Source organism: Leptopilina heterotoma, unplaced genomic scaffold, assembly GCF_015476425.1.
Source record: "Leptopilina heterotoma isolate Lh14 unplaced genomic scaffold, ASM1547642v1 Lhet_264, whole genome shotgun sequence".
Classification (NCBI taxonomy): domain Eukaryota; kingdom Metazoa; phylum Arthropoda; class Insecta; order Hymenoptera; family Figitidae; genus Leptopilina; species Leptopilina heterotoma.
The window spans coordinates 319,365-333,805 of record NW_025110974.1 but is presented as its reverse complement, the minus strand read 5'-3'; the positions used below and the strand labels follow the sequence as shown (position 1 = coordinate 333,805).

General features: G+C 27.9%; 1 protein-coding gene across 2 annotated transcripts in view; it reads left to right on the top strand.

Moving 5' to 3' along the window:
- LOC122503595 (probable multidrug resistance-associated protein lethal(2)03659) overlaps positions 1-14,441 on the top strand; it is a 29,643-nt gene that overhangs the window by 2,134 nt on the left and 13,068 nt on the right. Inside the window, exons 1-5 of one of the 2 annotated variants that reach the window (XM_043614190.1) lie at positions 1,331-1,509; positions 4,780-4,916; positions 5,383-5,631; positions 11,903-12,158; positions 12,988-13,319. In XM_043614190.1, the coding sequence (XP_043470125.1) occupies positions 4,843-4,916; positions 5,383-5,631; positions 11,903-12,158; positions 12,988-13,319 (911 nt within the window). In that variant the 5' untranslated portion in view covers positions 1,331-1,509; positions 4,780-4,842. Of the gene's footprint in view, positions 1-1,330; positions 1,510-4,779; positions 4,917-5,382; positions 5,632-11,902; positions 12,159-12,987; positions 13,320-14,441 lie in introns of those variants that run through there. The other variant, XM_043614191.1, reaches the window with a different exon arrangement.

Here is a 14,441-nt window from a genome sequence, read left to right as displayed (position 1 = left end):
CTGTAACTTTATGTAATATTACGTATTAAAATGGAATTTTTTCGTAATTTTCTGTAAATTCCTGTAATATAGTGTTACGTAACACTATGTAAAAGAATTCATAAAAAATGATGATTTATCTTTTTTTTTTTAAAAAAAAAGAGAGGAATGTGAAAAATCGAACGGATTTACCTTTTAAGAATAAAAGCGTCTCATTGTTGACGTATTTTAAACTGTCGTGAATGCTAAGAGCGCAAACAATGACATTTTCAATTAATTGAAATATTAAAATATTCTTACTGACTTTCCATAAAACTAATAAGCCATCATCTATTTAACAAACAAATAAGATATTTGTAAGTATATATTAAACAAAAAATTGTATAAATTTTATTTTTTTTTTTAAATAAAAATAAAATAATTTTGCTTTAGAGAATTCAAACCATTCTGACGTCATAGTTTTAGAATAAATGCTTTGAATAAACTGTGACGTCATAAAATGGTTTAAATGCCCTTAATTGAAAAATTTTAATTTCGATTAGGTATAGAAAAGTAAAAAACAATTTTATGTTATTTTAAAAAATTGAAGATAATATTTGAAATTGAATTTTTTTTAATATTTAATATTTTTAAAAATGTTTTTATTAAACAAATATTTTTATTAAACAAATTTTTTTTTTAAAAATGTTTTTATTAAACAAATTTTTTTATTAAAAAATGTTCTATTTACTTTGATTATTCTTTTGTATTATTATAAATTATTATAAATATATTCTCTCGTGATTATGAATATTTTTGTTCTTTGTTTAATCTCTGCGTGTCCAGATCAACAATGTATCTCTGTGGGTTGGTTCTTTTTATTATTTCGTTTAAAAGAAAAAATTTTATTTCGATAGAAAAATGATATTGAAAATTAATTTTTTTTTTGTATTTTATTTTTAAAATATTCGATTATTTAAAATAGAAAATTTTAAATTTTTAAATAGAAAATTAAAAATATTTAATATTATAAAAAAACTTGTAATGTGAAAAAAAATTTATTGAATTAAATATTAAAAAAAAAAAATTTGAAACTACATGGAAAAATAAAAATATTTATTTTTTTTTTGCAATAAAATATTTGTTCAATTTATTTTATCCTTTTTTTTCTACTGACTACACACTGCACTTTATAATTTTTCATAATAAAAATTTATTGATCCAGTAACAATTTTAAAAATTTTCAAGGCTAATGTGTATTGATGTGTGGTTTATTATATTTGTTTGTGTGTGTTTATTTCGTATATTTCACAATATTTTGCTCCTTCATACTTTTATATAACTATTTGTAATTTGCGTTTAGTGTAGTAGTTCTCTCTGCCAATTCGAGTGACATCTGCTTTTAAATAGTTTAGTTGATGAAAAGATTTTAATTGGAAGAAAAACAAAAAATTTTGTCTCTTTTAAGAGTAAAAAAAAAAAATTTATTTTTTATCATGTGTAAAATGTTTGTGTAAAAAAAATGTGATTTATTTTGTTATTTTTAAAATGGTAAGAATTCTTTTTTAAATACATTTATAGCACATAAATAAATATTAACTACATTTTTTTCGCATCTTCTATTTATTTTGCTCAGTCATTAATTTTGATTTATATTTTTAATATTCAAATCCAATAAAAAAAACTGTATAATTTGTATTAATAATAATTATAACCATAAAAATAATAATAAAAATTGTTATTATTATTATTATTATTATTAATATTAATAATAATGGAAATTAATAATAAACTATAATAATTTAATAAAATAAAAAAATTATAAATAAAATTATAATAGAACAATTAATAATAAAAAATTATTATTATTGTTATTATTTTTATTGTATTATTATAATTATTATTTATTATAATAATTTGTAAATGTAATTTATAACCTCGTTTATAACTATTCGAATAATAATTTATATTTATTGGTATTGTTATTTTTACTATTATTATTTTTATAATTACTTTTTTATTATTATTAATATTCTTTTTTATTGTTATTAATATTATTATTATTCTTAAAAACGTCTTACTTGTAAATTTAAGAACATCACCACCGTGAAAGTTGATTTGTTCAATAATAACGCTTAAATAATTATTTAAAACATTCGCAAATCCAAAACAACCACCATTCTCCCCGCCAGTGAAAATTTCAGTTATTTTCAGCAAATCTTGAATTAAAAATAGAAAAAAATTAGGAATTTTTTATTTTAAAATGGAAAATTATACATATATATGTATAAAACATAAAGAAGGAAAGAAAAAAAAAGTAAAATGAAATAAATAATGAATTTACTAATTTATATTTTTAATAATAAATAGATAAATAATTAATAGCAATAAACAATAATAATTTCTAACCTGAAATATCAACTAATAATAAAATTCCAGAAAATTTACGTAAAATTTTCTTTATTGGTTCAGTGGAAAAAATGATTTCATCTGGAATAAATGTTGCAAGAGTTCTTGTCCTTTTTATTTTCACATTCGTTTCAATGGCCTTAAAATATAATAAATAATAAATAATAAATAATAATAATAATAATAATGATAATGATAATAATAATAATAATAATAATAATAATAATAATAATAATAATAATAATAATAATAATAATAATAATAATAATAAAAATGATATTAATAAAAATGATATTAATAAAAATAAAAATAGGAATAATAGTGATAATAATAGAGTAAATAATTTCAACCTGTGTAAAATTAATTGTTTTTCGAAGAAAAAATGAATTAAACAATTCTGTATTTAAAATTGTTGGTGAATTATTCATTGTAAATAAATAAATCTTAGGCACAGAGAAAATAAGGAATTCTTCTTACAATCTGATATTTAAAACTATATATATAGATTAATAACAGTTCTTTTTAAGTAACTTGTTTTTCTTTTTTGACAGAAAAGCTAACTTCAGAGTTTTTTTTATTGAAGAAAAACAGAAGAATTTGAATTTAAAAAATTCTAATTTTAATAAATATCTAATTAATTTAAAATAGAAAAAAAAGAATTTAAAAAATATTTTTAAATATATATATATATATATATTTAAAAATATTTTTTAAATTCAACAAAATTAAAATTCATTAAAATTAAAATTTTTTTATAATGATATTTGACAAAAATTCCAATTGTTTCAATTTTTAAAATTATTTTCAGGAATTCAACTATCTTGAGAAAATTTTAATTACAATTTTTCTAAAACTTTTTTTTTGTCAGAATTTCTAAATTTTATTATTTAAAATTAGAACAATTTTTGTTAAATAAAATATTTTAATACTTATTGTAGTCACTATTTACAAATGAAAACTTTCAAACATTTTTCATGATAATTCGAACTGTAAAACAATTTGGAATCATAAATCCCTAATTTCACGTGAGGACAGAATTATTATATTATAACAGTAATTATTTTAACTAATTTCAGAAAAATATTAATATTTATTTAAAAAATTAAATAAACGATATTGATATTGAGATTTAAAAAATTTTTAAATTCACAATTTGACATTATAATTTAAAAATGAAAAACATTTTATTTTTTTAAAATAAAAACATATTCTTTTGTTTTTCGTCGTTAAGTCTTTATAGATTTTATTGTAATTATTTTTTTTTTATTTTACAATAAATTCAAAATTTTTATTATTAACTACTTTAAAACAAATATCTAGATTAGTTTTAAACAATTTATTATTTTAATTTGTTTTGCTCATAAAATTATAAGTTTGTTTTAGAAAATGAAGAAAAATATTTGCATAATTCCTATGTTTTAATCACAAATTTGGTATAAAATATTTAAATTTTTTTTTAAAATAAGGAAAAAAATTTATTATTAAACCTTTCTTTGTAACAATTTTATTATTTTTTCTTGCTTACTATATTAAGACTAACTTTACGAAAAATAATATTCAAGAATTAATTCATTGACAACTTTGAAAATAATTAGTTCATTAAAAATTTTCATTGTACCTAGTAATAAAATTAAATTCCAATCCAATTTTATTTTTATAAAAAAAAATTTGAATTATAAATTTTTAAAATTGTTAATTTTATATAAAATAGTAAAAAAAAAGTGTTGGTCGCGCGCATCAGCGCATCAGCGCGCGAATTGTTTGAAATATTTTTGCCTTCGCCCATTACAAATTATAAAATTTAAAAAAAATTTTTTAAACAATTTCCCTCTATATAGAAATATTATGTTATAAATGAGATCCTGATAGAAAATTATTATTTCTATTTTTATTATAAATTATGTAAATTAAAAAAAAAAAATTGTGTAAAATTCTATATTAAATTTCTATTAAATTTCTATTAAACGTTTTGAAGTTATTAACTTTGTCATTGACATTCTTTAAGTACAATTTCCAAGCTATTAATTTTACGATACTCGATATAAAATAGAATAAACGTGAAATAAGTATATTTATATATACGTATATATTTTTTCCTTCTTTCATTTCTAAACTGTATCTCTTATATTTGACTAACATCTCCAACTAATAAATCTATTATTTACACGTGATCCATTGTGTGCGTCTTACACATATAATGAGAAAATTATTATAAATTTTCAGACTTGCACTGCACAACACTTGACAATTACATCGAAATTTTTTTTTTTTTTATTTAAAAAGTATTTTAAGTATTTTATAAAGTATTTAAAATATTTACTTATTTATTTTGTGTATTTATTTTAAGAAAGTGTTGTTTAAAAAAATAATTGTTTCTATATTAAAATAATTGTGTAATTTTTTATTTTTCAGTGTAAATAAAATTTTTAAGTTTTTTTATTATTGTAAATTAAAAAAAAAAAAAAAAAAGGAAAAATGTATCAAAATAGAAAAAATAATCAGAAAAATCCACAAGAGGGAATAAATCTACTGTCATCATTAACATTTTCGTAAGTTGAAAAAAATTTTGTTTTTCTTTTATTATTTTTTAATTAAAAATTGACCTTTCTTTTTTCATTATTTTACAATTTTGAATTTTAATTTCCTAATGAAAAATTTTCGATTTAAGCTTTTAGTTTTTATTATTTTCAGTCTTGAAGTTTTTCAATTTTAATTAAAACATTGTTTGTATAAATTGCCAATTTTATAATTCTTATTTTTTATTTAAACGTTTTTTATTATAAATTTTCGAGTTTAAATTTTTTTTTCTTAAAAAGAAATTTTTAATTAAAAATTAAAATTAAAATTTTTTTTTTTTCATTTTACTTTTCAATAATATTTTTTTTTCAACGATTTCATGATTTTTAATTGTTAAATTAAACTTGAAATATAAATTAATTGACAAAAATGGAGAGGATCTTTTGTTTCCAATTAAAAACTGAAATTTATTAATTATTAAAAATTATTTATTTTTAGATGGGTTTTAAAATATTTTCGCGATGGATTTAAAAGGGATTTAGTTGAGGAGGATCTTTTTGTGCCATTAAATTCTCATTCGAGTCATAATTTAGGTGAAAATTTAGATAATATTTGGCAGTCAGAGGGATATTTTAAAAAGAAAAAAGCAAATTTCAAACCAAGTATATGGAGAGCACTTTTTAAATGTTTTGGATTTGAAGTATTTGCAATTGGATTATTGCAATGTTTCTCAGAAATTTGCATCAGGTAATGAAAATAAAGGCATACAATTTTTATTTACTAATTACATTACTTTCTGCAATTTTTATTACTATTTTTTTAACTTTAAATAATATTTTTTTATTACTTTTTTTATATTCATTTTTATTAATTAAGTACTTTTTAAAAATTTTTACTAATTAATTTCTTTCTCAATTTTTTTTAAATCAAATAATTTTTGTTATTAATTTTTAACAATTTTTATAATTATTTTTATTTTAATAATTTTCAAATGTTTATTATTATTATTAATAAATAATAATAATAATAATAATAATAATAATAATAATAATAATAATAATAATAATAATAATAATAATAATAATAATAATAATAATAATAATAATAATAATAATAATAATAATAATAATAATAATAATAATAATAATAATAATAATAATAATAATATAATAATAATAATAATAATAATAATAATAATAATAATAATAATAATAATAATAATAATAATAATAATAATAATAATAATAATAATAATAATAATAATAATAATAATAATAATAATAATAATAATAATAATAATAATAATAATAATAATAATAATGAGGGTAAACTCTGTGAAGAGATACCAGGATGCACTCCCTTTGCGGAAACTTCCTGCTATCTTGGAGAGACACATCGACCTCCACGTCCGAACACACATGTTCACGTGCCCTTGGATATCATAGACGTCGCATCAATGCTCCGGCAATGCTATAACGTCTATGTAACTAACGGAGGCGGTTCAGGGCCCATCTTGGCCAGATGGTAGTACCCTGTTAAGGCCCGATTGTCCCTCGACACGGGACAAAGAATTAAAAAAAACACAAATGAAATGGACAAAATTTTAAACGAAATACTCCAAGTGGGTACCTCGAAAGAGGGTAATCCCACCACCGATTCTGATCGGGTGCAAGCCCCGATAGTCGGTGCAGATGGCTCCAAGGATTTTGGAGGGAGCCAAATAGATAGCCAGCTGACATGCTACGAATCAAATGTCGCAAATCAGTTTCTGGCTATTCCCGGGATTTTTAAGAGCGTGTACCAGGCATTCAAGCGCCAAAAGAACGTCAGTCGTGACATCCAGGATGGCGTGGCGGTTTTGGAGAGTTCGTTCTTAACAATTTGTAAGAATTTACGTTTTATCCCCGAGCCGTTCAAAGACCAGGCGCCGCAACATCCAACTGTGGGAGCTCGAGATCAGACGGAGAGCACTACTACAGCTCTGGACGGCGTAACTGCACGCCCTAATAAGGCAAAGGGCGTTAATAAGCGCCCCAGGGAAGGTGCAAGCCCAGATGCGAGTCCGCAACGGGCGACTCAAAGCGGGAAAAGAATTAAGCGAAAGGATGCTCCACAGCTTGGTTCTGAGTCGCTAGATGGAACGAAAGAGGCGCCCTTAAATAGTCCTGGCAGTTCGTATGCTGAGACCGTTTTAAAGGACGGAGCGGACAATAAGGACGGCTTCAAAGTTGTTAAAAGCAAAAAGAAACGGACTCCAAAAGAGAAACCCTCAGGTGAGAAAAAAGAGCTTCCGAAGCCCCCTTTGAAGCTGAGGAGCACGGAAGCTGTTAAAATTACGGCAAGCGACCCAAAGCTTTATGAGGGTATCTTGCCGCTGCTAAAAGCAAAGGTAAACCCAGAAGATACGGGTACCGTGATCCGGAAAATCAGGAGAACCTTTAAACAGGAGGTTCTCGTGATAGTGAAAAAGGGCGGAGAGACCTTAAAATTTGCAGATGCACTGTCTTCGGCCCTGCATGGTAAAGCTGAGGTCACACCTCTAGTGAATAAAAGGTCTCTAGAGATTAAGGATTTGGACGAAGCCACCTCAGAGGATGAGGTAACTGCAGCACTAAGAGAAAAGCTGGGTAAACCCGACCTGAAGATGGAGTGTCGACTTTTGCCGCGATACAGAGGAACTAAGGTTGCTCTGGTACGTCTGACAGAGGCAGAAAGTAACACTCTGCTAAAGCTTGGTAAAATAAAAATCGGCTGGATAAATGCTCCAATTCGCGAGCATGTTGAAGTAGCTAGGTGCCAAAAGTGCCTAGCATACGGACACTCAACCCGAACCTGCAAAGGCCCCGACAGAAGCAAAAACTGTCGGAGATGCGGCGGAGAGGGACACCTCGCGAAGAGCTGTAAAGTTAAGCCGAAGTGCCTTACATGCTTGGACCTGGGAAAGCCAGAGACGGATCACGATTCCGGAAAGAGAGCCTGCCCGGTTTACAGAGAAGAACTGCAAAAGATTAAAAGGGCAAATCCTTAAAATTTTTGCAGGTCAACTTGCATACAAGTAAGGATGCACAGTTGCTCCTAATGCAAACAGCAAGGGAAAATGAGGTCGATATCCTGTTCTGCAGTGAGCAGTATCTAGGAAGCGACCTCGCACCTTGGTATCAGGATAAGGCGAAGAGAGCCGCCATCAAGCTGTGCAACCCAGAATTGCGGGTTGACAAGTTCTTGGAGACAAGCAGCGGGTTTGTGTGGATAGAGGTGGCTAACATACGTATGTATAGCTGCTACTTCTCACCCAACGACCCGCTGACCACCTTCGAAGCCAATATAGAAGACCTAGAATCGAGCCTCATAGAATCCAAGCTGGATGTCATCATCACTGGCGATTTTAATGCAAAGTCGCCAGAGTGGGGTGAGACGAGGCTCGACAAGAGAGGAATTCTGATTGGAGAAATGATCTCCAAGAACGATTTATTAGTTGTAAACCGGGGAAAAACATGGACGTTTAGACGAGGTGCGATCGGATCGATAATAGATCTAACGATAGCATCGTCTAATATATTTAGCCGCATAAGCGACTGGCGGGTCTCTGAGGAATATACAGCAAGTGACCACCAGTACATTGAGTTCTCAGTCTCAATGGGAGACACACGAGGAGGAAAGAGACAGGAAGCTCCTAGTCGCAAAACCTTCTCGTGGAACATTAAGAAACTCGACAAGGAGAAGTTCAGCCGGTCCCTAAAAGAATCTATCTTAATTGAGGATTCTGGTTGGGTGAGGAGGCCGAAAAGTCTAAATGGAGAGGTGCGAGCGGTGCGAAATATAATCGTCACCGCTTGCAATGCGTCGATGCCACGTCGCAAAGGCGCCTTTCCAAGGAAAAAATCCTTGCACTGGTGGTCAGAAAAACTGTCCTCCTTGAGAAAGGAATGCCTCAAAGCAAGAAGGACATATACCCGTTCTAAGGGAGATCCCTTGCTGAAAGAGGCTTTCAAGGAGGCGAAAAAGGACCTCAAGAAAGAGATCCGCAAGTCGCGACGCCGTAGCTGGAAGGACCTAATCGAGGAGGTCGATAAGGACCCATGGGGTCTGGCTTTTAAAATCGTAACTAAGAAATTAGTGACGAGGCAAAAGACCCCCGGCCTGGACAATCCCGATTGGGTCAGAAAGATAATAAGTTCTTTGTTTCCTCCTGCAGAACCATACCTTAGAAGGGACTGGAGTTTTTGCAAAGTCGAAGAGGAAGAACTCTTCACACTTAGTGAACTGAAAAAAGCAGGCAAAAGATTAAAAACAGGCAAGGCGCCTGGAATCGATGGGATAAGTAACGAGATCCTAAAGTTGGTAATCGACACTTCACCCCAGATTCTGCTTCGATGCTTCAATCTTTGCCTTGAGAGAGGAGAGTTCTTCCGCGACTGGAAGCGACAGAGGTTAGTCCTCCTAAGGAAAGGTGAAAAACCTCTAGATAAGGTTTCATCGTACAGGCCTATATGCCTGCTAGATACGATGGGTAAACTTCTAGAGGATATGGTTCTCCAGAGAATGCAGGGCCACTTGACCGAAGAGAATCGTCTATCCGATTACCAATTTGGTTTCCGTAAAGGCAAGTCCACAGTTGATGCCATCCAGGCAGTTGTGGACATAGCCAAAGCAGGAAAAAACAAATTGGGACCTGGGAAAAAGAAGAGCTTCTGCGCGTTGGTAGCAATTGACATACGCAACGCGTTTAATTCCGCAAGATGGAAAGATCTCATCGAGTCGATGGAAAAGAAAAACATGCCGCCCTACTTGTTGCGGATAATGGATAATTATCTTAGCGACAGGTGGGTTATATATGAGGGAGACACCTGCACTCTCAGGGAAGAGATGCAGCGTGGGGCTCCTCAAGGCTCGAGGGTAGGTCCATTTGTATGGAATGTATCTTACGATGATTTTCTGCGAATGGATCTGCCCGAAGGTGCGATGATCATCGGCTTTGCGGACGACGCGTTGTTCGTGTGCACTGCCGAGAGTGAGGAGGCTCTTGGGACATTGGTGAACGAATGTCTGCGACTAGCAAAAAGCTGGCTGGATACCAGAGGTCTTGAAATGGCCCTGGAAAAGACCGAGGCACTGCTAGTCACAGACAGACGTGGTTATGAGCTCCCACGAATCGTGATAGACGGATTCGAGGTCAAGTGGAGTAAACAAATTAAATACCTTGGTGTGGAGTTGGATGGAAGGTTAAACTTCCACCACCACATGGCTACGGCGTCGAATAAGGCGATCGAGTGTGCGGCTAATCTTTCACGGTTAATGCCAAATGTTGGCGGACCCCGTGAACAAAAAAGAAGACTGGTGGCGAGTGTCGCCCACGCTAAAATGCTCTATGCAGCACCAGCGTGGGCCCCATCCCTGAGGAGTAAAAGATGTGTTACCATCTGTGAAAAGATACTGTCGGCGCAGAGATCGATAACAACGCGTATCATCTCTGCATATAAGACGGTATCTACGAGTGCTGTGCAGGTCCTTGCAAGTGTCCCGCCAGCAGATCTCTTGGCGAGGGAAAGGGAAGAAATGTTTCTCTTTTCTAAAGAAAGCAGTTCCTGGGATGAGGAATTAAGACCAAGCAAGGGCCTGATCCGCAAAGAAGCGAGGCACAGGCTCATAGAAAGATGGCAGGAAAGATGGGATGGTGAGGGAAAAGGTCGATGGACCTATCGCCTTATCCCGGCACTCGCCACCTGGATAAATAGGAAACACGGTCAGGTTTCCTATTATTTGACTCAGGCGCTCACAGGTCACGGGTGTTTTAACTCGTACCTGTGTCGCTTTAAATTACGCGAGAACGAGGTGTGTGCATATTGCCAGTTCCCTGAGGACAACGCGGAGCACACCCTCTTCTCATGCAAAAAATGGGACTTGGAGAGGCGGGCCATGTTCGAAGGTGTAAACAGTCAAGTTACACCGGAGAATATGGTATCGCTGATGACCCAGTCGGAAGAGAATTGGCGGCAAGTCGAGAACTTCATAATCTCGGTTATGTCGAGGAAGGATCTCGACGGCCGCCAAAAAGCGTAATTTAAACAGCTTTTAATTTGTTTGTTTGTTTTTTATTAATTTATTTTGTGATTTATTTGTCCCTATACATTTTTTTTAATTTGTTTTGTTTTTTTTATTCATCTTTGTACAATTTTATGTTTTCAATATTTTATACGCGTTTATTTTTATTTTTTTTATATATCCGTTTATAATTTTGTCTTTTGACTTTTTAAACTTCTTAAAATTTTTGTTTTTTATTGTTGTTGTGCTGTTAATTCCGCTTTTATATTGAAATAGTTTTAAATTTTTTAACTATTGACGCAGGAGAACCGCAGACACAGAACAAAGTCGCAGCAGCGATAGAGTTGGAGCGCCTCCCTCGAAGGCTAAAGTCTTACGACAGTTCCGAGGGAGGGTAAAGGGCTCCAAAAGAAGGGTTACGGGTTTTAGTGGGCCGGGCTGGTAGTAGGTCGCCAGTTTATTAAATTTATTATAACATTTATTTATTTATCCTTTTTTTTAAATTCCCTTTTTTTTTATTTTACCAACCCCACATAACCTTGGAGTGCGGAATCCAAGGTATCTGTAAACAGATTTCCCAAAATTCCCTAAGCAAAAAAAAAAAAAAAAAAAAAAAAAAAAAATAATAATAATAATAATAATAATAATAATAATAATAATAATAATAATAATAATAATAATAATAATAATAATAATAATAATAATAATAATAATATTATTAATCAAAAACATCTTTTGAATCAAAACATATTTTATTTAAATAATAATAATAATAATAATAATAATTATTATTATTATAATTAATAATGATAATTTATATTATTATTAATTAACATTCATAATATTTATAATTTTCTCATATTTTAACTGCCAGAGTAGAATTGAAAGTCTGAGTTTCAAAATTTTAAGATGGCGGATCCAATATGGCGGACAATTTTTATTTCTTTGACGATACATTAAATTTTCTTTTTGACAGGTTACCGATACCAATTTTTCTTGGCAAAATGTTGAGCTACTACAATGGAAATAAAAATAACATGCCAGTTGAAGAGGCATATTATTGGTCGACTGGCTTGATTTTATGTTTTTTTTTATCTGGACCATTTTTTCAACTTGGACTTTATAAAATGCTTATACTTGGAATGAAATTTCGAGTCTCATTGTGCGCTCTGATTTATAGAAAACTTTTAAGGACATCGAGTTCATCGAAAACTGAAACAACTGCTGGACAGGTAAAATAAATAAATAAATAAATAAATAAATAAATAAATAAATAAATAAATAAATAAATAAATAAATAAATAAATAAATAAATAAATAAATAAATAAATAAATAAATAAATAAATAAATAAATAAATAAATAAATAAATAAATAAATAAATAAATAAATAAATAAATAAATAAATAAATAAATAAATAAATAAATAAATAAATAAATAAATAAATAAATAAATAAATAAATAAATAAATAAATAAATAAATAAATAAATAAATAAATTCATAATTTAATTAAAAAAACAAATAAAATTAGTTAAAATATTAAAAAGTTGATTAATAAATAAATAAATAATTAATAAACAATTTAATATGCTATTCAATATATAAAACAATCTGTAAATTAATAATTTAAGCTATTAATAGTAAAATAATATATTAGTAAATAAATAAATTTATAATTTAATTAAATAAACAAATTATTATGTAAATAACAATTTGATTAGAATATTAATAAATATAATTTTAAATGAATAAATTAATGTGTTGATAAATAAATAAACAAATTTAATTAGTTAACAAATTATTATGTAAATAACTAATTGACGAGCTTATGAATAAATATAATTGATACTTAAATAAATAAAATAAATAAATAAATAAATAAATAATTGTTAATGAAAAATTTAATGTGTTGATTAATAAATAAACAAAGAGACAAATGAAAGTAATAAATAAATTATTAAAAAAATAATAAAAATTTTTATATTAAAACATAAAAAAACCAATTAAACAAGAATTAAAGAATATGAAAAAAAATTGAAATATTTCACAATTTATTGTAGATTGTCAATTACTTGAGTAACGATGTAATGGCCTTGGAGCTCATTTTGGTTTGTTTCAATTACTTGTGGATTGGTCCAATAAAAACAATTATTATTCTCTATTTAATGTACACGGAAGTTGAGTTATCGGCAGTGTTTGGCGTTATAGTATTATTAATACTTGTTCCATTGCAAGGTTCAGTATCAAAATATGTCTCAAAATTGACGTTGAGAGCAGCATCGAAAACAGACGAGCGTCTTCGTATAATGAATGAAATAATAATGGGCATACAGGTCATTAAAATGTATGCATGGGAGAAGCCATTTGCTTATCTTGTCAATAAAGCAAGAGAGTAAGTTGTTTATTTATAATTAATTTCTATTTTTTTTTTTTTTTTTTTTATTGTTTTCACTAAGTATTTTCTAATAATTTTCACTAAGTGAGGAAATTGTTGCTAGGGAGCTTTTGGATTCGCTGATTACGAATCTAAAGTCAAATTTTCAAATTTCACAAAATTCAAAATGGCGGATCCAAAATGGCGGACATTTGGATCGGGGAAGTTAGGGAATTCAGGAAAACATCAGGGAAAGTAGAATTGGTCAGAGAAATTAGGGAAAAGTCAGGGACTTTTATTAAAACAGACTTCACACTCAATAATGAATTTTAAAAAAGTATATCAAAAAGTAGCTTTAATACTGAAAAAAGTAGTAAAAAAAGTAAGTAGCTATCAAAAATAAATTTTAATGAAATTTAGTACAATATTTCCCTGACTGTTTCCTGATTTCAATCAAAAATATTTATTTTTATTTTTTTTATTCTAATCCTGCTGAGAACTTTAATTCTAAATTTTTGAAAAATACAATTACTTTCTAAATTTTTGAAAAATACAATTACTTTCTAAATTTTTATCCTAAAAAATACAATTGTATTTAAAAGTTATTTTTAAAAGTAAACAAATAAAATTATTTAATAAAATTTAATTTAAATTGTTCACTGGAATTAAGAAAATAAATTAATAATTTTCCAAAGTGAAAATTTAAATGTTTTATTACAGTTTTTCAAACAATTTAATTTTTATAAAGAATTTATTAATTTTTTAAAGAATAATTCAATTTCTGAGAAGAATTTCGATATTTATGAAAGTAATTGAATTTTTGAGAAGAATTTTATTTAATTTTTTTTAAATAATTGAATTCTCGTGAAGAATTAAAGAAAGAATTCAAGAATTTATCAATTTTTTAAAAAATAATTGAATTTCTAAGAAGAATTTAATTATTTATAAAAATAATTGAATTTTTGCGAAGAATTTAATTATTTATGGAAATAATCGAATTTTTGCGAAGAATTTAATTTAATTTTTTTTTTAAATAATTGAATTCTCGTGAAAAATTTTATTATTTGGCAAAATAATTGAATTCTTGTGAAGAATTAAAGAATGAATTTTTATCAATTTTTCGAAACATAATTGAACTTC